We start from the raw sequence: 24,736 nt of genomic DNA, 5'->3' as shown, positions 1-24,736 counted from the left end.
AACAGGGACTCATTCATCGGTGTGAACTCCAGTTTGCCAGCAGTGGTCCACTGAGCTGCCTTGGTCAGCGATAGCCCCATCTCACTGGCCCGGGATATTCTGTAACCATACATTAACACAATCTTAATCAGTGTTTGTGGCATAAGAAGGCTCAGTGTGGTACTTCACTTGTCTCTAATTCATGTAAAAACTTGTGAATATGAGATATTAACTTGGTTTGACATTAATAAAAGAATATTTTTTTGTTACCAAGTGCTGTTAATTAAGAGACGGTAGGTCCATCGGTGGAACATTAATTTGCCTCACAATTGAATGAGTCTTACTCAATAGTGTTGACCTATTTTATTATAAATTGTATTCTATTACTTTTAACCATATTTTTGTTGAAACTCCCTCATTCTAACCTGACTATCATGGTATTACCTTTTTTTCTATGGATACAGTGATTAACTGAGCAAACTCAGCAGAAGTTTGTGCTCTTTGTGTGCGTTCTCTATTTTCAAATAATTAAAATTGTACTACAACATGCAAACAACAACACAAACAACAACATACACTTCAGGGAAAAACAACTTGTTACTATGAATCCAACAAAAATTACAAAACTAATAGATATGAGGTTCTAATTTGTCACTCATTTGTGTCATTAATACTTCCTGTAACTTAATTTAACATTTACGTTTGATTAATTCTGCATATTCCAATTATTTGAGCCTAGTAGACAGTTTCAGGTTCACTCACCAGCAAACAAACAGTGTGAGTTTCCCAATAATGTCGCAGTTTTTCACATAGAGTTTGACGTGTTTTAGCAGGAAAAGCACAGGTGTCACTGATAGCATTAATTACGGCTCGGGTTCCGTTCATAATTAATTACGTAATTAATGACAGTGTGACAGGGAGCCAACATAGTGGAACGCCATGAAAAAGTAAGCTACATGAAGTTTGCTCACGTTAGCAAAGCTGATGTTTTAGCAAGAACTATATCCCAAATACAACCGCGTTTTCCTATCATGTTAAAACATGTTTATACATTATTTATGTCGCTCATATACCAATTGAAGAACGAACCTACCGTCAATGTCGATATCTCTCTTTATCTCAAACTTTTACCGACAGGTATTAACGCGTGTCCATAGGAACAACAGGCTCGCTTCCCTTAACACCCCACCCCCGTCCGTTGCTACGATACGGTCAAACACAACGGGCAGTGCTAAGGGTCAAAATAACAAAACGCAAACATAAAAGAAAGTAAAGCAAAAGTGAACAATTAAAGCATTGACACTCTATTGACGTAGGTGTGAGAGTCGATGGTTGTTTGTCTGTAAGTTGAGATAGGCGAAAGGCCCACGTTACCCTCATGTGGGTATCCATCCATCCATCCATCCATCCATCTATCCATCCATCCATCCATCTATCTATCCATTCATCCATCTATCTATCTATCCATTCATCCATCCATCTATCTAACCATCCATCCATCCATCCATTCATCTATCTAACTTCCATTTGACCTAAGAGAGAGCGAGAGAGAGAGAGTTTTATCTACAAAATCCCATCTGTGTGAAGTCTAACTTTGGATATGGTGTGACTTGTGAGGCCAGAGACCCAAAAACCTTTAAATTAAATGTTGTCACAATAATAAAAAAAAATGTATGCCTTCCTACTAGAGTGTCCACATGACCGCATATTTGAGAGACTATTTCCTCTCTCGCTGCTGGTTTGGCACTGTCCTGCAGGCAAACATTGGTTAGTGAAAACAGTCTATTTGAGTGAATACTCTGTTTAGATACAGCAAATGAGTTCACTCAGTTCAAATTTAATAAACTTAACAGCAGTCATCACAAGACGGGGTGTGTTAAACCTTTTTTTCTTGACAGGGAGAAGCAAGGGGAATAAAATTGTTTCCACGTGGAAGTGCCAGCAATACAGAAATCCAGTTTTGGATGTAATGAAAAACAACCTTGTCACAAAATAAATCAACACAATCTTTCCTTTTCACAACAAAATCAATGCTCAATCAATGCTGTGTTGGATTATTTTTATTATTTTTATTATTATTATTGTGCACAGTGAAACCACTCTGAAGTGACATGAAGCAGAGGCAGAAAGACACTGACAGGCCATACAGCAGGCAGCTTGTACAATTTCAAACATACTCCAGGACACACGATTCATAAATAAATAAGTGCAGACTCGTTTTCATTTAATGTGATTAAACTTATTTCCTCCTAAAGAACACATTTGTTTCCGTTTTTGCGAGGCAGCCGCCCAACTATGATGTCTTAAGGCTGACTGACAGAAAAGGGATGTCTCATGACCAGTAAAACCACACATTTCCTCTGGTATATGCCCTGCTTGGCATATACTCTGTCATGAGACCTATTCTTTTCCTGCCTGGCAGCACAGCAGGTGAAAGTGCTTTATCTCCTAAACTGTTTAGGTAAGCTGGACTGAGCGTGCATGTAAATCAATCATCAGAGATCCGCCGGAGGAGAGCGGTAGCTCATCTCTATTACCAAGAGAGATCACTGTGGATGTTGTTGTTTTAAGAGGGCTGGATTTATGCGTTTCTCCTCCCCCTGCAGGTATTTTATTTGGAACAAGGCAAAGGCTGTCTAAATTAGGAAGCAATGAAGATCTGGAAAACGGATGCGGGAGCTGCATGGTGGGACTGAAGGCAGTGGAGCTCAGACATACCAGTGAGGGAATTCAGACTGAGCTGACGTAAAGCGTGTGCATCTGTGCACGTCTGCATTTGTGCCTGTCTGAAGCACTAAAGGAGGGAAAAGAAGTACAGAAGAGGGAAAACTAAAAGAAAAAAAGAGAAGAAAAAGCAGGATAAATGAGGGTCTTAATACATCTAACCAAGGGGCTCATTAGTGAGTCTAATTGCTGTTTGTTAAGGAAGATTAAATGAAACCCTCTTCCCAGTCTGGGTCTTTTACAAAGTAAAACAAATATGCTCTGAGCTCAGAAGCACCTGCTCAGTCTTAGATGTTTCTTTGACTAAAACTTAATACAGCATAATAAACATTACTGTTCTCCATGCTGTTTCTACAGAGCCCGAGTTCAGCCACTGATTAAATTCATGGAAACCGTTTGATGACACACACAGAGAGGTCCTCCAGCCGAGCCTCTTTACACATGGACATCGTGATTGCATCCGTTCACCGTCACTCCAGCCTCCACAACACTCCATTAACACTCAGATTAAACATACACAAAGGCTGTGCGTGACTAACAAGAGTGATGGAGAGGAGGTGCACTAGACTACTGTTCCTGCTCCTGGTCTGGAGAACCCCAGAGAGCGTGTCTCCGGCACTGGATTCATCCACCACAGAGTTCTGTTGTTTTTACAGGCCTTGGGTCAAATCCTGTTCATTGCAGCACAAAGCGGAGCAGCTAAAGCGGGAAAAGAAAGAGGTGATACTGGTCATCGTAATGAGCACCTGTGAAAGATGTGTTGCATTACGTTTCTGAAATAGAAAACAGTAAAAGTGAGGCTGACATGAGGCCATGACCACATCGTCTCGTTATAAAAAAAAAGCTACAGAATGCTCTGTCCTTTTCTCATAATTCTTTGTGTATTTGGGCAACGAGAACAACGGGCATGGACAACTTATAATGAAGACTAAGCTTTCTATAACTTTCTTAAAAAGAGCAGTTGTGGTAATCCACAAATACACTCTCAGTTGCTATTGATAAGTTTATCTTTGCTTGCGTTTTTTAAAATTGGACAGACTCCGATGAGATCATTCATTATTTGTGAGCAACTGCATTGTTTATTGACTGTTTAAATAAGCACTGTGGTTAAAGAGGCCAATGGACAACATGTGTTGGGCTCTGCTCACTCTGAAAAAGAGCAATAATGGAGGCAATTATCCCTCAAACACTAAACTCTGAAACTCATCACCACACTAACCGTGTGTTAATGTGTCAAAGTTCATGAAAGGTCTGCAGGATGAAATTCACGGGATTAAAATTAATCAACATCATCGCTAAATGAGTCTCAACAAACAGAACCTGATACTGTTGGGAATATTCTTTCGCAACAATGTCATTGCTTGAGCGTCTTATGAACATAAACCTGCAATTGTGGCTTTCAAATACTGTGTACAGTATGTATTTCAAGTGGGGATCGCTTAGTGCCAGTGCTTTCCTTGGAGAGGAGGATGCTTGTCAAATATAGAAGTCACAAGAGATTTATGGCCATAGGGCTTCAGGGGGAAACAAAATGACAAAGTTTGTATCTACGTGACCTAAAACACATCTTGTTTATTTTGGTTGTAATTCTGCAAGGCAACACTTGGCTCCTGTAGCAAAATCGCCGAAGCACTTTACAAGAGCTTTTATGTGCTTCCAGAAAAGTGGAAGGAGCAAATGCAGCCACAAAACATATCTTTGAGAAAATCATATTATCATAATCTTGAATATTCCCAGCCCTTGAAATGTACTTTCTTTATATTTACAGGTTGCCATTTAATATACAAATAGAAAAAAACAAAACAAAACAGCCACGTTAACATCGTGGATGTCATGAGGAGATTTTAACGGTGTCGAACAACCTTGTGTTTCTGTGGTACAGAAAAGACTTTCAAATCTGTGTTGGATATAACGTTATTAATGATGTGAAAATTTACCAGCTATTTTGTTGTCTGGCCTGCAGTGGGTTTAACAAGCACCATATAGTTCCTCAATTGATATCACATGTTTTATATAATGTCAGACAGGCTTGTGAGCTCAGTTCACGGTGCTTTAATATTTCCATGGCTGTGGATTTGACCCCTGCATTGGCCAACACCAGGTTTTTTTCTTTTGTTTTGTGGCAGAGTTTCCTTGTGAAAGGAGAGAATTTTCCACCAGCTGGCCAAATACAAAGCATTTTATGCCAAGTAGCTGGTTAAAGCTCCATGTCTTCAAGCTAACACCATGTGCCAGAGTTCTTAGGTAATTTGCTGAATCTCTATCAACACCTGGACAGCGAGCGCTGGCCCTGATCTGCAGAATCCAGCTTCTTGAAGTGAAAAACGAAGAATTTACTACTGACCAAATGACTATGACACACACATAAAGTGAGCTCTTTCAAAAGGTTTTCATCAACACTGTTGTGTTTTTCGGAGGAGCATTTTTTTTCCTTTTTAAACTGTAGTGCATAATTTTAAATATATATAAATTAGTTAAAGCAGAGAACCTAGAACGGACTTGTCCGGGCACATTCGGTTGCGTACATTGTACCGCAGAAGAACGTCCGTTGCGAAAGTGTCTTCTGACTCTGGGTCTGACTCCGGTTCAAAGTTGTAAAAGCGACTGCGGCTGGGAGTCGTGACCAAGCCATTTTTAAACATTGTTAAAACAATGTTTTGATAATGAGTAGCAGTGCATCCACCGTTCCAGAGGGGGAGCTGCGCTTCTGAGAGCTGGTGTGCTGATTATGTGTGATAGGACCACTCTATGGGAGCTTTAACACGATACTGATTAAAGCATCACAATGTAGGATTTTGACCTTCAAATAACGTGTCATGTCTCCTAGATCATTTGGATAGTACACCATCTTACAACAGGGGGAATGACATCCTCGTCAAAACCTGAGCAAGTAAGCATCGCATGTATTGGCACTACGGTACCATGATAAAAAAAGCTATAAAATCCGATACTTATACTTAACTCCAAGCTGTTCTTCCAGCTACATGGGGAAGTAGTGGTTAGCACTCTTACATTTCAGCAAAGAGACCCGGGTTTGTGAACTGGTCTGAACTAGGGCCTTTCTGCATTGAATTTGCATCACCGTGTCTGTGTTGGTTTGCTCTGGGTTCTCCAGTTTCCTCTCACAGTCAAAAAAAAGAGTTTGAAGGAACACTCTTGTCCATAGGTGTGAATGTAGGTGTTAATCTCTGTATGTTGGCCCTGCAATGGACTTGTGGCGGGGTACACATATAGTCTGGACATTAAATGTCCAGACTATATGTGTACCCCACCTTTTGTCATGTGTCAGATGAGATTGATTCCAGTTGACCCACATGAACAAAGTGGTAGACAATGAATAATGGTGTTAATCACAATTCAAATCACAAGTTTTTGCTTCCTCCGTCTATTTATCACAGCTTGAAATTCTCCTTTACTCTCATTCTTATTCCTTTATCCTTCTGGATTCTTCCACTCTCCTAAAGCTCCACTCATCTCCTCAGTCCCATCCTCCTCAACTGATACGCCCTGCAATTTCCCGCCCGATCAGTAGGGGTCGCTGCGCAAGGTTGTTGTGCTTTTGGCTACAGTGAGCAATGCCGTCCGAGAGAGAAAGACTGTTATTGTTGAAACAGTGGCCGTTTCTCACTTTTCTGTGTCACGGAATGTAGTTTTAAGATAATTTGAGGGATAATTTGTCGGCGGTGATCAGCTCCGCCTCTGTGGACGCTCGGTGCGCACTGTGAATCGGCACAGAGCAGCTTCGCTCGGCCTGTCCTGAGGATCAATCGCAGCTCTTGCCGTCTCCGTTGTCCCTTGACGGAGTGACGGACACTTAAAAAATATTTTGTGCAGTCGGAGACGACGCAGAGGCTCTGCGACAGGCTCTTCGTCGAGTATATTACGCAGGAGTATAAATTGGGCTTTATTCAAAGTCATGGACATCACATGTAAGGACGGTACCTATTCGATCCTGACAGGGGTTCTGTCGACAATCCCAAAGTAACTGCTTCAACATCACATTCTTAAAGCAACAACATGCAACTTTAAATCTTAAAATAACAAATTCAAATTCATTCAAGTCATTCAAAATTTAAATTAACTTAAAACATTTTCTTTCATCATTGACTTCACTTGTTTCATTTGCGTGATTGCTACAGCGACAGCATGCCCAGCAAAGGTTACACCGTCAAAAAAAGAAAGAGTGTTTCAGGCACTTCAAACTTGTAAGGTTGTGAGGAAGGAAATAGTTAAAAAGACATTATTATACTGGCTAAATCATGATTAAAATAGCCATTTTTGTCATAGCTCCTCATCAGAGCTTCAAAAACAGACAGCACAGATATTAGCTCACCAATTACAATAAGATTACAATCAGAAATGTTGACATAACCCTGGTAATCAGAAACAGAACAGAATTTGCATAGTGTTGATAGAAAGAAAGTTAGTTTAAGAAAATCCTACCTGGATTTTTGTGTGAAGCACCATGGATAATAGCTTGCGGTCGTGGCCCAGGTCCAGAGTCTGAGGCCCACATTGTGCTGCGTCATCTCTAAAGTCCCATCAAGCATATTTAATTGAAAATACCCAAATATCAAACAGTGCTTATGTGTTGGAATACTCTCACTCTCACTCAGCCAAAGTTATTGTGCGTCAATTGATTTGAGGTAATTGGATTAAAATCATCTTTATTTCATAATATGTACCATGTGAGCACCATATCAAATAGGTAGATTTCTACATAGGCCCTCTCTCTGAGACAGAGCTAACTGGATTAGGAGACTTTTGCAGACTTCAGGGATAAAGCAGACCTTTTTGCTGTTCTCTTTTTGCATGCTTTGTTGTGCTGCAGATTCAATTTTAAATGGGTGAAATTGCTATTTTGCGGTCTGAGTGCTTTCTGAAGCCACTGAAAGTTGTGCCAAATCACTAAAACAACTGTTATTAATCTAATAGCTACAACCAATCGACATGCAGTGAAAGTGTTTGGGCCCAACAAACAAGGGTAGTTGGCCAATTTTGGTCAAGAATGCATGTTGGAAGTCCACTTTTCCCTCGTTTCTGGTTAAGAAATGCCCCAAAATGACTCTTTAAAGCAAGCACGAGAGGTGACTTCACTTGTTTCATGTGAGGATACGTTGCCCCCACCTTGACCTGTTTACTGGATAAAGGCCTCTAAAAAAAATCCATTCTGCTGAACTGATCGCCTTGCCCCCGCTCCCCCTTCCTCTCGCAGGGAGATAACAGCTGGTTCTACTCTTTTAAGACTTTCAGCACACTTAAATAAAAACACAGATCTTCTCTCCTTTACTTTACCACTCCCTTCACCTCGCTGCTCCTCTGTCTCTCTCACTTCATCTCTTACTGCGTAATTATTATTTTGAAAGTGCGGCCTGAGAGCCCGTCCACGTTTGGCACTGCCTCACTCACTAATGCCTGTGGAGCTCTAATCCCATTTGACTTTTGCTTTTAACGTCTCCAGGAAGACATCAGGGGCCCTTTGTTCCTTTCCTCCCCTGTGTCAGGATGAAGAGGGAGCTGAGGTAGCTCCTGAGAACAGGAGAAAGGAGAGTGGCCAAGGCAAGAGGCAATACAGAAAAAGCGGAGAGAAGGGGGGGAGAGAATGGAATGAGTGGTAGGTCTGTTTTTGGAGAGGGAGGTGAAGATGTACACATGGATGAGAAGAGTGAAATGAGATGAAGATAGAAATTGAGTGGATGATGGAAATGGAAAAGGTGAGAAAGGGAGGAGGGAGTGAAAACAGATAGACAGGGAGATGTGTTAAGTGTAGTGAGATGTGAACAAAACAGGAGGCTGGTAGCTTGTCCTCCCATCATAAGAGGAAAACAGTTTGAGACCATTGTGTTGGATCAGCTCCAAGACCTGGCACAGTCAGGGAAAAAGCCAGTCAGAGAGGAACACTGCTTCTTGGGGAATAATGTGACATATAGTACTTCTGAAAGGCAGAAAGTAATAAGACTGTGAACAGACAAATACAATTTAGAGGAAACTTCGCCTGCAGACAACATTGTTGTGCGCAGAACAGTACACCGCTGTCTCTTGTCTGTGAAGACTCTGTAATCTTTTTTGTTCTTCATACGTAAGCAGTCCAGCTGAAGTGAATTTAAACTTTAATACTTATGATTCCCCCCATTTTTACGAGCATTAAAATAATAGTATTAAAACTGTAGTGCGTAACTTTATAATATTGACAAATATCTGTTCTTTATCATTCATAACATTGTCAAATGACTTAACACACTGCTGATAAAGCCTATCAACTCCACACAACTCTCGCTGTGTTTCTCAGTACTAGTGCAGTGCCCGTAGGAAGTATGTATTCCTATATTATAGCTGAAGAAGATTTTTCAGTTATGGTAATGCATGATAAGGAACGTAAAGGCTAACATAATACAAACACTGTGCTACCTCATTAGGCACAACGCAAAATTGTTGATTAGCCTTAGTGTAGCTAGCTGTTGTGACTGTCATCCACGCCAGTGGCCCTACGCTAATGCTAATCGTAGCCTGGCTAGCTTACCTTTGGAAACAGTATCGGCAAGTTAGCCGCAAAATAGTAGCATGCCAATGCTAAATAAATATGTGTTCGCGTATTGGTGAATGGACACCGTCTTTGTCGTTTCAGTATAACACCATGTTCTGTGGTGAACTGTATGAAAATGTCTCACCCACCATGAGAACAGCCTCTTCACTCTCACCTCCCCGCTCTAGGCACCGCAGCTGCTGTTGATGAGCCGCTGCCTGCCTGGTGAAGCGTGATAAATCAGCGAAATCAAGGATGCACACCATCGGGCCATGCTCAACCCATATCCAAAGTCTTAGGGCGATCTGACTAATGGTCAGCGAGATATGCCCGTCACAGACAGACAGACAGACAAACACACAGACACACCTTGCTTTATAGATAGATAGTGGTGTTAAGATATAAACTCATAGTCCCCTATACTACACACAGGAAGTGATTCATTTCATGACAAAAGAGATATAGGAAACAGCAACATTGCATGAGTAAAGCAAGGCAGATTCTAACAGGTCGGAGTATGACTTAAAACACAAAAAAGCACACAAGAAAAGTTTCAAAATTGAATTCTACTGCTTAAAAACTCATTTAGATTTTTTGACTGTATTAATGCTTCTTGACCCCACCTTTCCCTGTGCGATAGCTGTATACACACGCTCCACAGTCAGGTCTGATAGTATTGCTCGACAGTTTGTTTGCAGGTGAATGACGCAGCATGCAAATATTGTTCATTCATTATAATTTTTGTTAAATAAGACCAAACAAAATCAGAATAATAACTAACAAAAAATAACATTAACAACAAGAAAAATCACCAAAGTTTATGCACTGCAGCTTTAAAATGATAAATGATGAAAAGCTGAATTTAAATGTCTGAACTCCAAACTCTGAGAAGAAAGCACACATGAGAACATGCAAACTCCACAAAGGAAGGCCTCAGTCAAAACAGGATTGAAACTTTGATTATACACATTGTGAGGTATCCAAGGCGCCCGTTTAGTGTGATTTACAAACATAAACAAAAGCAAGTCCACAGCAGACATTTGAGCTCCTGCACATCAATGAGTTACCTATTATAAAGCCAATATTTTGTTAATTTATTTTTCTAAATCAAGTTGTAACCAGAAGAATAACACCTTGAACTTCATGTCATCACTATCACTTACCTGTCTTTTGTTACCAAACAGTAGCCTTTCTCAGGCTCAAAAAAAGGACAACTGCGCTTAAGGAGTATCACATTTGTCACTTTGAAGATGAGGAAGTTTGGAAATACTATATGTCTCTCAACAAGATTTCAACAATCCAGGAAAAGGCAGTCTGTGCCGTTCCAATGCTAACAGTGTAGTCTAATCACAAAACTCAGAGGACTAATCAGCCTGTCTGCGGCCTGAGTGTGAGCTTCACCGCTGCTCTGCTGCACAGACTGGGGGGTTGGTTTTTTTAGCCTCGCGGCTGGAGCCCCTCTAGAGGGCTGTGAAACGGTCATAGTGCCAGGCAGCCAGACGTTGGACTGTGGGCATTTCCTCTGTTCAGATGGCTTCAGTTAAAGGGGCGCACCACTCTCTCAACTCTTGGCTGGCTGCAAAGCAGCCCCTGAGGAGCGTCACTCATTAGGGCCTGTCGTCTGAAGCCAAAATCTCAACGGCTCCGTGAGCTGCTAAAGCACCACTCCCTGCCATCAACACCTGCTAACATATGACACACCGGCTTTGGCCCGACTGCTGAGAAGAAGAACTCCCTTCTGCTCTGTCGGATTTGACTAACAAGGCCCCGAGCATGTCTCTCTTTTCCTGACACTTCAGCTTGTCTGTTACTACTTTGTAACATTTTTTTTTTTACCCCAGGCTGCAGTTCCTCATAAAGTTCTGAGTTCTGAAAGTTATCACACTTGTGTGTAAAGCATTTATTACATGGCAAAGGTGAACCACTTAATGGTTTGTTTTTCTTATTGAGCCCTGGAATGTGAGTGATGACTGCTTGACTTGTTCACAGACCTATTCTCTGTCAACCAGGTCTGGCCTGGGCAAGACCCGGTAGCTCAGTCACTTTTCTCCTCGACTCATAATATACAAGCATCCTCACTGGACCTATGGCTCTATATTTGAAATTACATCACCTCATAAAGGGATGTGACCCATTATAAACTCACAGCTTGCTGTTATTCTTCTTGCTCTTTGCACTGCACTCATGCACACTAGAGAAGGCACAAACCGAAACACTGTTCATTCACTTTGAAGCACTGTTCAACCTATAAAGTCACAGCGGAAGCAGTCAAATAATTAATTAATTCATTGTCTACCATTTATTCTCCACATGAGGGTTGTGGGAAGCTGTAGCCAAACCCAGCTGACATAGGGTGAAAGATGGGGTACACCCTAGACAGATTGCTAGTCCATCACAGGGCCAACATACAGAGATTCAAACAACCAACAAACATTCACTCTTGAACTCACACCTACGGTCAATTTAGAGTGACCAATCAACCTCTGCATGTTTTTGGACTGTGGGAGGAAACCCACACACACTGGGAGAAAATGCAAACTCCATACAGAAAGGCACTTTCTGCCCGAGCCCGACCTGGGCCCGACCCAACCCCTCGATCAAGCATTTGTGTCTTTTCTCCCTCGTCGTGTTTGCGTGACATGTTATAGCATGTCGTATTGTTTGAAGGTGTAAAAACCTGTGGCCGTGAAAGCATAATTGGAAAAACCAGGAAGCGTATCGTCATTAGCAACATATGCGTTCATGGAAGCGGATCTCAGCGGCTCTATTATTGTTGTAAATTAGACTGTGGCAGCAGGTACAACAAGCTCCCGCTGTGGGGAGGACATGGACGTACGTGTACATTTACAGCTCACGAATTAAAAAAATTGTTGGGTTTAAATCGGGCTGGGGTTCGTAATTACAGTTAATGGTTGGGCCGGGTCGGTCGATTTTTTGGGCCCCATCTAAGCTCTAACTGGGTGCTAGCCACTATACCGTCATGTAGGACAAAAAAAAACCTCCTGTTTATATGTTTAAGCTCAAGCACTTGAAGGACGTTCTCCCTGTTGTCAGTGTTTTTGCTTTCACATACTGTGCCGATAACAAAGTGATGCATAAATGTAAGTGCACCCTTACTGTTATGTTGCCTACTTTCAATTTTTTCCACCAAGATTTCTTTCAACTCTTTGACCCATCTCAGACCCACATCCGTCCTCAGTGATCTGATCATGTGCAGATCCTACTAATTATAGGTGTGAATGGTCCAAATGCGTCCCAAATGCGTCCCGATTGTGTCCTCAGATCAGATCAGAGAAACCTCCTTTGTGGTCTGAGGACACATGCTCACATTCCTGAGCTGCATGAACGCCATCCATCCTCTGTTTGATGCGATTACTACACTCTTAGAAATAAGGGTTCCAAAAGTGTTCTTCTACCAGGCCTGAGGTTCTACCGAGAACCATTTGTTTTTCAAGGTTCCTTGGTAACACTTACGGTTCCAGTAAGAACCATTTTGATTCAGAGAAACTTTTAAAACCCTTTTCCTGAATAAAGAGTTTTAAAAGGGTTCTTGGTAACACTCTTATAAAAGAATCTACCTGGAACCAAAAAGGGTTCTCCTATGAGGACAAGCCGAAGAACCTTATATGGTTCTACTCAGCACTTTTATTTCTAAGAGTGTAGATAGCCATCGCTCCTACAAAACTACAACAAGCACGTCATCCGTATATCATTGGTCTAACTGGTTGTTGTTCTGTTCAATTGCATACAGAGGCATTTTATCTACGTCCGTTGGTCACTACTCTATGGCTAGATTGCCATATATTTCTATTTCTAATGTTTAGAAATAGAAACATTTTTCATGTTGCAGCAGTGTGTGTAGCGCTTTGATTTACCCAAGCGCCTCTCTCACTTTTTCACTCACACACACACAAACACACTAACATCAGACACATCTGTAAAGTCAGACTCAATAAAAACATAGTTTTGTTCTTGCAAACAGTCATGACAGTGTGTATTTGAATAAAGGGCAGGGATGCCAGATCCGTCCAAGATGCAATTTGAAGCCAGGTATGAGGGCTGTCCACATGCGATCAGGTTCAGATGTTAATACCAGGTCTTAAAGGGCCTTATATCATGCAAGCTTCAATTTTATCTCCCCGGTTGGCAGACCGGTCCACCTAGCACTTGATTTGAAACACAAACAGCATCCACTGAATGTGTGCACATGCACCCAAAGTTGTCCCTCGTCCCTTCATCCGTATAAAGATGACAGTGTTTCAATCATGTAGGTTCAGGGTCTAGAAACAAGCTGAGCAGTACATCTGTGGTAGTCATGAACTGGGTTGAGCACCTGTCAGCGCCTCACCGTGTTGATACAGAGATGCCAAGAGCTCCTAACATGTCACCGTGTTTCCCGGCACACAGCAATAACAATGTGAAATCTACATGTGTGTTACAAGGTCTTGGCATGTAGCAGGAACCCACTTTGATGAAAAGATATACAGTCTATCAACCTCTAGGGTTTCACAGGCAAGTGTATTACGCAGCTTGTTAAGTGTTTTTTTCTTCTTTTTTTCTTAAAGACAGACAGACGACTTTATTAATCCCTTTGGGAGGTTCCCTCAGAGAAATGAACAACTCCAGCATTCACACACACCACTGTTGAATTAAAATCTTTTACAGGAGACAGGAAAGAAAAACACCCCAGGTACCTGACACCATAAAATATAAGATAAAATATTAAATATGCACAGAGTATATACTGTATATGCACACACACACACACACACACACACACACACACACACACACACACACACACGCGTATATACATACATACACATATACATATATAAATAACTTACATATACACACATACAAACAAGCATGCATACATACAGTACATAAATACACATTTACATACATACACACAGGTACCCCATATTGCCCATGTGTTTATTGCACGTTTTCATGTTTTGTGAGTTTTGGTTGTGGTTATTGCACGTTTTGTAAATTGTGATTATGGACCGGTGTAAACAAACAAAATGGCGGAGCAAAAGATGAGTGATAATATTGGTAAAAGGTATGCTGTGTTTTTTTTTTAATTATTTTTGCTGAACACAAAGCAAGAACAAATTCATGGCTGACTGATTAACATTATACACTGACCCTAAATAAACACTATTCTAGTGATTATTTGACATACAAATCTAGAAACTCTTTTGGAAAGGAATGACTTTTTGTATCAATGTTTTCAAGTTTCAGCCGCAAATTCTCTTCATTTTATTGAGTAAAGGCCCATTTCCACTAAACAATTCATTATTCATCGTCTACTTCTTTATCTTCCACATGAGGGTTGTGGTGCTGCTGGAACCAATCCCAGCTGACATAGGACGAAATAGGTTGGACAGGTTGAGAGTCTATCGCAGGGTCAACGTATAGAGACAAACAAACATTCACATACTCACAGCTATGGTCCATTTAGATTGTCCAATTAACCTCTGCATGTTTTTGGACATGTGGACAGAAGCCAAGTTCACATACACATGCAAACACAGACAGGACGTGAACCAGCAACCTTCTTGCGGCAAGGCAATAGTGCTAGCCACGTGCATCATTCTGTGGTCCCCCCTCAAAGTTAAACGTTAGCCAGCTGGTAACAACAGGCTCAAAGTCATGGTAACATTAGCTCTCCTTGATATGAAGCTAGCTACTGACTGAGCGGTAATTATGGATACATACATGCATTTTGTTGGATCCATCAAAATGCATATAAAAGACTTGTTTGTACTTCTATGTTATATTAGATTTTTAAATTCAATTTTAAATCACATAAATGTCACATAAAGCCTTTTAAGGTTTGACAGATCATGTGAGTTTCGACACAGGGCAATACGTGTTTTAGATATCTTGACGATATCCTGGGCTCAGTCCCTGTGGTGTAGCTGCTGCCACATGAAGGTAACTTCAGTGGAATTAATATTAATGGCCAGTGACCAGGGCCTCCTTGTAATCCACTTACCATCATTACACCGGGTCAGTACGGCTACTGCTGCTGGGCTCTCATACCCCAGCTGGACGCACTGCTACATTCCATTTGAGTGGTGTATCGTTGGAAGATGGAGAAACACTGTTTTGATACTTACTTAAGCATGTACTGGACTTTTACAAAGTTGCACGAACTTGTTCAACTGACAGCTCTGTTGGAAGCCTATCAAGGTAACACAGACTATTACAGGAAGGCTTCATTGCAATGAAAACAGACACATTTGGAAAGCAGGTGATATTTTATGCCTTCTTCTAGCACTCAGTCACCCAAACGTCAGGAAATCGTGGCAGTCTTGACTAATTTGTAGCACACGCGAGGAAGGTCCTGAACTTCTCTCGTGACCTCTAGCTTTAAAAGATGACAGTTCAGTGTGTGTGTAATTAAAACTGCTTCAGTGGAGGCCAACAAGGCTCAGGGGAAGGCCGCAGCAAAAGTTTAAGAAAATACAGGTGGACAGCTCCATACTCATCTGACATAGTCAGTGCCTTTGTGCAACCTCAGCCCCTGTACACTGCTTTAGCTCCACATGTGTCACAGGAATTTTCAATGCAGTGGACCCTCCACATGAACTTTTACCCCCTGGACTCCAAATGTACACACAGTGTTGAGTTAACCTGCACAGCCCTGGCAGGCAGTGTATAAATATGCCACCCTGCATTAATGGCCAACTGTGCTATGACTATTAGACTGAGCATGGTGTTATGATTTCCACACCTTCTCATCAGCGTAAAAAAGGTGTTCTCAGGCCGTGGAGGAAAGAAGGGCATCCCCTGTTCACTTTCTCACTCCCCCACATTTCAGATCCTGGAGTCCCGTAATTAAGGACTACAGCTCAAGGTAACATGCCCCAAAGACCTTTGCTTACAGACATGAGGTAATGGTGAGACTAATTAGGCTAAGGAGACAGGGTGGACGGAAGCATCCAGGCTTGAAGCCTCATTGGTCCACAATAAAGTCTATGGTCAAAAACATTTACGGTAGAATGAGGAAAACAGAGTGGCATTGCTGGCTGGCTCCTTTGTCAAAGCCATGGTGATAGACTGAGTCACCACATGAAAGGCTGGGCACAGGCAAGGCAGCAGAGCAGTGGAGAAAAGGCTGGAATGAAAAAGGCTCATTCAAGAAAGAGATGGGAAACCTCAGCAAGAGACATGATGGACAATTTGTCATGTCGTAATGGCAGGATGTTGCATCACGTTGAGCCATATTAAGGATATTGGCCCCGAAGCTGTAATTTTAACGTTGTAAATCAAATTGATTGCAAGGTTTATCATAATGTGAGACAGACATTTAGCTTTAATGGTTTCAGGGGATGCTGTCGGAACACACAGTGACACGTCTCCTGGCCTGGGACGGGATGAGTTTTTGGACTTTTCCCCCTCATCTCCTAAACAATAGGTTCAGTTAACGCATGGATTTATGGACATGGAATTAAATATATCACAGGAGCAAGAAAGAGAGCGATTCATGGGACTAAACTGCAGTGCAACATTAATCACCCTGATCTGAGATGAAAGCTGGACTTAACTCTCTATAAATCGTACGATTCCTAATGCGTTCTGTTAAACCATTACAGTTGAGGAAGAGATGGAGAGCGGGTCTTTGATTTGGTGAACGCCATGTCAGACCTGGAGAAGCCATTGCTCAGTCTTTACTCACATGGCAGCTCACTCATCAAGGGATGGCAGAGAAAGACGAAAAATAAGAGGGTAGAGAGGGAGATTTGTTATCTTAAAGCAGCTGCAGCAAAAACTGAATAGAATTGTATGAAGACTTATGAAAGTGTCTGTTATTGTGCTGCCAATACTTATTGCAGGACGACGCCCTTTACCTTTTGTCTTTCTTCATCACTGACCAAAATGTACACAGCATTTCTCAGCATTACATCATCACTCAAGTACCTTTGCATATGTGGCTGATCCCCGGACTTTTGTTATCCATGTCAGGGGAAATCTAACCTAAGAATGCATGTTTCTGTCTTCATTGGCTGGAAGCAAATGAACAAACTGACTTTGGGCTGTTTTCTCTAACAATAGCGTGGGATCATGAAGGCGCTCTTGACATGTCACAGAGCAGAGAAGCAAAACAGGATGTCCATCACTACCTTCAGTAACATTGTATCAGGCACTGGTCATTAGTTAAAAAAAAAAAGATCTAGGGAGTATCTCACATATGCAGGGTAAATTGAGTGCTATCAAAACATTAGCTCAATACTTTTGACGCCGTAAGTCAGGCACAGTCCAATAAACACAAGGGAAAACCTACAGCAGAAGGAATAGTAGGTTAATGGGTAAAACTAGACCACAGGTGAAACAACACCACAGAAAAAATACATCAATCTAAAAAAATACCTTCACCCTAATCTACCCTGTTTAACTTGTATTAAGGTCCAATTATTTTTATGATTGGAATTTGTATTGATTATTTATTTGACATAGTCACAGCTGTTATATGATGTTGAGTTTGTTACATTAATCATTGTTTTATGTTCTATACCAATAAAAAAATATTAATGTTTGGAAGCAATTCACAAGTTTATGTTTCTAAAGAAACAAACAAATACAGCTTCTACAGGTTTAAGTGTTAAATATTTAGTGTGACAGTATATAGCACAGACCTGGCTCTCTTAAATATGAAGTCGAAGCCTGATTAATGTTCTGTACTGCATGAGTTCAACTCACTGACAGCTGGCTAATATATAAGACCAACCTTCAGTCACATCATTTCAATTCAAATGCCAATAATCACAGTATTTGACACACATAAAAACAACAATGATGCTAGTGCACAGTACTCTTCATATTTTACTCAAATCATTCAGCCCTATAAACAGTATATTTGTATCTTTACAGCATTTGTATATGTAATGTTTTCAGATTGTATTGTATTTTTTTTTTACAATATCCACTCCATGGATTTTGACTAGTATCAGACCTTTAGTGATACTGAATATTTCATCATCTCACCTACCTCTTGTATTACAGTGCGAGTTCATACTTACTCTGAACCTGCACTGTGTCACTGTCCAATCACTTCCTTAAACACTGAACCCCCTGAGACAATGCAGTGTGGCGTTTGTCTTGTATTAAACATGGACCATTGAACTTTGTGGCATTTGGAAGCGGAAAAACCTTGCTCACTCTCTTACTGCCTTAGCTCAGAGGGCACAATGAGCCAGCACTGTGCTTCCGTACCTAAAGCTGGCAGCCTCTGAGTCTCCCCACGTTACTCTGTTTTCCTAATTAGGAGGGAAGACAGAGTGGGACAAAGACACAAAGTGAGAGCAAGGAATGGAGTAGATGGTCTCTCCCTTTAGCTTGAGTGAGTGCCATTACCTCCTCCTGACCTTCTCTGCCACCTCCTCCTCTAACTTACAGCATCCGCCTCAGCAGTAAACCCTCCCCTGCTCCACACAGTCATCAAATTGTACAGTGGAAAAGAGGAAATGTGAAGGTTAGAAGATCTGATTTGGATCAGTGGGGGATTTTTTTTTTTTTTTGGAACTCCATCAAGCAGAGACATGCCGAATCCTCCGGTGTTTTGCTGGCTGGAGGCTGAGCTTCTCTAGAGCCCACTTTCACCACCCCCACTGACCCCACCCTTTCACAGAGCCATGGTTTCCAATGGTCCGGTGACATCTGAGTTAGTGATTTGGCACACAGCTGTAGCAGGACACTGGGGTTTAATTGGGCTGTGCTGCTCTGGTGGTTTCAGCAGTCACGGCATTCAGACCATTTTCTTCACGTGCCAAATCTTCTATGTCTATATCAGGAGCTCCATCTGACTATGCAGGTAACAAGTACACAAGCATTTACAACGTGAAATGTTCATTTGCATTTAGTTTTACTAGTTCTTAAGTAAAAAATTGTTTACAGAAACTAAATATTATTTTAAAAATCCAAAGCAACAGATTTTTTTAAACATAACATTCTTGCTTTGTAATAACATGACATTTACTAATTCTGATTTACATTTTGAGGTGAAGTCAAAACCAAAATCAGCTGTAATGACTCGTAGGTAAGGAAAAAAGCTGTAGCACTGTCATCTTCAAAAAGAAAGGAGTCAGCTCTGTTTCCATAACTCTTGACTTTAGAGAGATCTTCTGTGGAGCAGCTGAAAGATGTTGTGGAAATTTTTTTTGTTCACAAAACTGAAAAAATGTGAATGGCACAAGTCCCACAAATGCTGGATTAATTTACTCACCTGATTCAATTTTTACATCTTACTGTTGACAGATTTTTGACCATTTATAGCCATGAATCACCTTGGAAATAAGTTTTGTTGGATCTTCTTTAATATAAAATGTAGCGGGTGTCAAGAGTATTGTGAATTCAAATGCCTTTCCTCATAAACACCGTTTCATTTACAGCAAGAAATTAAACATCTTTTCTGGAGAATGTACAAATATGATTAAGAACAATAAAACACATACATATGTTTCAGATATTAAGAAATGAACAAGTACAAACATTAAAAGGGAAATTAATGTGATAAACAAAAAAGGAGGGATGCCCTTTAAAAAATGTTTATGATTCCTCATTTTTAAAAATGGCCATATTGTCAGAGGTAAAAGTTAAAATAGAAGATATGATGACGACTTTGGGTGCTGTGACTTGAGATGGACGAGCTTTGTGTAGAGTAGCCAATCAAAAAGAAATAAAAAGAAAGTAATAGTTTGACTTGTGAAACTAGCTTAGCTAGAGTACACTGTGTACTCATTATTGATTTTGAAAAAACTTTGATGACGCACTAATCTACTGCTCTCAGCAAAAAAAAATGTCATCATCACACAGAAACTGAGCCTGATGAGGGATCACAGACTACACTTGTCAAACCGACTCAAGCCAACTGAACACAAACTCTCTTGAGAGATTACATGAGCGACATTTTAAAGAGTAAACAAACATGGATGAGAAATATTTCGCTGTCGTTTGCGCAGTTTTGTTATACCCCCGCGACTTCCTGTCGTCTTTGTCTGACGCTATATTTCCTGGGTCTCACATACTCTTTACACTTGGGTTGGCAATCAGTACACACTATCTGATTGTGTCCAGAGTCGGCTAAAGAAAATTCTCGCATTTCCAAAATTGAGATTTAAGCAGACTTTACATACTTTATGTGTCTGTTCTGCGTCTGAGCGAGCGTCATGCACTACAGGCCCTGAGAAGTATAAACATACTTTAGGCTAACTTAGTACATTTCTATGGCCGTAGCAAGACGACACCATTGGGTTGGACTACAGTGTACAAGTAATTGTGGGAAACTGATTTATTCAAGGAAGTGTGTCTATCGCCACAATACTAAGAGGTGATACATTCCCTTTCAGCTTGTCAAATGGTTTCTGGTTTAGCTGGGAGCTAGTTGTTAGCATTTCAAGTGCCATTCAGAGTCTACTTATCATCATTAAATTCTTTAACCTGCCAGAGTGAAACATCTCCATTTCAGTATACTAAATACACAAGCCTGAATCTCACCATGTTTTAGCATTCATATACATTTACTTCTTGAAATGCTGCTCTTCTAATCCATCAAATTAGGGTGAATTCCAATTATTTGCTTAACCCTCAATCTCAAAAATGCGCGCTCCCGCTAGTGCAAGTACTGTACCGATTCTAAGAAAAATTAAGTTGAGGGGCGAGTTTAAGGGCTGTATCGCCCTCAATATTGAGATTTTCCGAGACCACCCTTGAGAGCAAGGGCTACCCAGAATGCATTGCGTTTTGACAAAACAAAGATGGCGTCGAAAGCAGCGAAACAAGTATGCTACAAATTAAGTATTGTCTTTGTTAATAGAGATATAAAAAAATTATGAAAACCATTGTATTATCTTAGTTTAGGCCCATATTATGGATTACTGACATCATTGTTGTGTAATATGTCTGTGGTTGTGGTATTTGTATGAGTATCATCTTATAACTAACTGACAACCTCATAACTTGACTGACGGGTCGTAATAAATAATCGTAACGTAAATGTGTTCTTCTTCTTCTTTTTTGGAGTTGACAGACTGGACGCAGCTTTCACGTTATTCTGCCCCCTACAGTCTGAAGACGTATCTGCATTTAAGGGGTGTCCCATTTCTAAGTGACAAAATAACCCTCAACACTTGGTTTTGAGGCCAGTTAAGATTAAGGGTTGAGCTTGAGGGTTAAGATAGGAATTGGAATTGGCCCTTACTCTCAGCAACTTTTCCAAACATTAGCATAATAGAAGAATCTACAAGAACTGTAATGATGCTAATGGTAATGACAGAACCATGGAGCATTTAAAATCATTCTCCCAGCAGTTAGAGCTAAGCATTTCTTTTCTATTATAATAATAAATATAAATGTACTGAGGAAAAAAAAAGATTAAGCTAGACTGGGAACTGTAGACTAAAATTAGCAATAAATGTCTAATGCTCATAAAGTCAGGAGCGGCTACTTAGTGTTTCTCTAAATTGAAATCCTGGAAGTGCGCTGCTATGAGGCGACTATTAGCAGCTTTGCTGAAGCCATTTTTATGTGAATAAAAATAGAGCCTCCACCCTTATAAAACAGAATTGTGAACATTTTCTTCTAAGAGACAGCCAAGAGTGTCCAGTTCTGGGGCTTTAAACGGCCAAGCTGTTATGCTGGGCACCTTCTTATGAAGGGTGGCTTGTCAAAAGGCTCCTAAATGGAATATATAACAACTAAATAAAAAAAAAGCTCTTTATGTGCTTTGTAGATGGAAAACTAGACTAGGGTGATGAAATCAAAACATTGGACTGAAAGAGGAGATGCCTTGAGTGTGAAAAGCTGTCAGAGTAGGCTACCATTCAGAACAAGAGAGTTTAGATAAGTGTATAAAAGCTATGCAAATAAAAACAACTGGAAGATATTAGAAAATATATTAATTTCTCTTAAATTAAATTACACTATTTGCCCTTTCTTGAGAGAGTACCTGACAATGTTTTGTTTGGAGAAACAGTCATGAAAGCACAGACGTATAATACAACAGAGGGCAAGTACATTTTCTTTTCTCCTGTTTTACTCCTCAGAATGTGTGTTCTCTCTTCTCAATCCCTTTGGTTTCTAATGCTCTAATGTTATGCACACGCTAAAAAAGGAGTCCTGGTTGGCAAGGAGGCGGATGTGCTGGCAGGACTGCTGGTGATACAAGGGTCCAGGCTCGTTCCACGTTCTGGTTTGGACCAAAGAGCTCCGACTCATGGCCATGGTTGTGTGACCTAAATTGTGATCGAGTTTGATGTCCAAGGCACATATTCTGGAGGGACGCCGTTAGCCTCAGCCCTGTCGGATCTGGTCAGACCTGGAGATTGATTTCCAGACCGCAGCTGAGATCTAAATCCTACCCGACTCCAGGCAAAAATCAATTTTTAGGTCCGTGCAGCTCAGGTATGGCCACACAGTAGTGTGGAGTCTTTTACTCCTTCTATCCGTCCCCACTTCGTATATTTACAGTATATAAAAAAAGATAAAAACCTGCATATTTTTGTCAGAGCCCTTCCCTTTTTTCCTTTTCACAGCATTGTATGCATGGGTCTCAGGAGTGAGTCCAGCTGACTGGAACCCAGTGAGTCTCCATCTCAACTTTCTTTAGTGCCAACCGCAGCTCGCTGAAGGCTGTCGAGAGGTCATCGTTCATGATGACCTTCTCAAACAGATGACCATACTGATTCTCCATGGACTGGGCGGTGCTCACCATCTCCTGAAAGTCCTCCTCCTGCAGAATGTGTGAGAAGAGGGAGAACACGATGGAGGTGAAGATGACAGAAAGGAACAAATACATGCAAAGACCATGAACAGCCATTCATTTCAGGGCTGCACATCTGCCGCAAAGAGAAAGCACCGTAAATGTGAGGGAGAGATAATTCACATACTGTAAACACAAATTGCATGGCCTTGAACACACAAATAAACATAAAGTGGCCCAATACGGAGTCGGTTATAACCTCCCAGAGACATGAACCCGGGCACTGACCACACACTAAAACCTCTCTATACAACAACCTGACCTCAAGGAATTTTCATAATTTCCTTCACAGATTCCACGTGGTCCTGCAAATCAAAAAGAAAACAAAATATCCTCAAAATAAGCAGAAGACAAAACATAACCATAATTTACACAAGACTGACATGTAAGACATTCTGCATTATTGGTAGTCTGGATTTTATGTGACGGGGAAATGACAGCTGGCAGACAGTGGTTCAGTGTCACAAGTGAGTGGTCAAGCTGTGTGAATCTGGGCTTTAGGGGTACCAAATATTCTGTGGTAGCAGAACTCTGACTGACTTGATATTGTCTATGTTTTCAGGTAATGTATATACATCACTTTGAATCAGTCTGGTATCAGCTTTACTAGTTGCTGTGTTAGTAGGACGGGAGATGCATGTGTGGCAGTGGACAAAAGGTAAAATCATGAATGATCCATTTCCAGTATGTGTAAATACTTGACTCAGCAATTGCTGTATCCTCATTAAACATAGAGTAGATCAAAAATTCCATAATAATATTTCAGGATAATGTAGAACAACTGATCTGAGAGAGAAAAACACTTCTGCACCTCGGTCATAATCTGCTCTAATATCAAGCTAAAATTACTTATTACTCTATACTGTATTTTTAATTTACAGTGAACTGTATATTGTTCCAGAGCAAATACAAATACTATATTTTGAAATATCATCACACATATCATATCATTGTTGTGATATCATGACGGGAAATCATGATATCATTTCAGGCTCAGTGGCTCCCAGGTTATGTGAGTTTGAGACCCCTGGTTTACAAGCGTCAGATTGCAGGACAGAGGAAGAGAGAGTGTGCACCAATTGGGTTTTTCACATGCTGCAAGGAAACCTAAACAAAGTAAAAAATAGATGTGATAAAACGTCAAAAGCAGCAGAGTGTTTCAGAGATGGAGAGATGAAATGAGTGAGTCTGTGCTGAGCTGAGGACAGAGACCTGTGATTCCAAAACAGTTGTATTTTAACAACCTGTGGACAACAATCAACTATTTGATGTGATCCTGCCTACTGCAGTTTTCATTCATTTGTATAATAACTATGAAAGTGGCATTTGTTGAATATATGGCATATCATGGCTTTGTATTTGGCACGAACATAAAGTCCAAGACTTGGACTCCACAACTTGGGACCACATGTGATGTTGCAGTTTTGGCCACAGAGTATACCCTTCACCTTCCATTCAACTTCTGCTTGTGTGATGGACAAATTCAAGCAGTTATTAGAAACAATGGAGTTGTAAAAATGTCAAACAAATTCCTCTTTCCCTCTTTCTTTTTTTTTGTAAAATAGGTGATTTTTCTTTAATAACATTCCCAGTCTTTAATGGCTTAACAGTATGGATATGGAGACAGCGATCAAAGGTCAACAAGGCTAATGCAACTACAGTGTGTTAGTGTTTTTTCCGCATTGCATTGCTCATTTTACTCAGCTTTAAATATTAGCAATAAATGTACCGTTTATCAGATA

The 24,736-nt window shown here is 40.7% G+C and overlaps 1 protein-coding gene across 1 annotated transcript in view; it reads right to left on the bottom strand.

Annotated features, from left to right (window-relative positions):
* Window positions 1-22,784: 22,784 nt before the first annotated feature.
* mpp7a (MAGUK p55 scaffold protein 7a) overlaps window positions 22,785-24,736 on the bottom strand; it is a gene marked incomplete at its 3' end in the record, with an annotated part of 145,049 nt that continues 143,097 nt past the window's right edge. Inside the window, exon 20 of the mRNA XM_083901285.1 lies at window positions 22,785-22,964. Coding sequence (XP_083757411.1) covers window positions 22,785-22,964 — 180 coding nt within the window. The remainder of the gene's footprint in view (window positions 22,965-24,736) is intronic.

Source organism: Microchirus variegatus (genome assembly GCF_963457635.1).
Source record: "Microchirus variegatus genome assembly, chromosome: 15".
NCBI classification, from domain to species: domain Eukaryota; kingdom Metazoa; phylum Chordata; class Actinopteri; order Pleuronectiformes; family Soleidae; genus Microchirus; species Microchirus variegatus.
The sequence above is the reverse complement of the archived record's forward strand: the minus strand, read 5'-3'. Positions and strand labels throughout refer to the sequence as shown.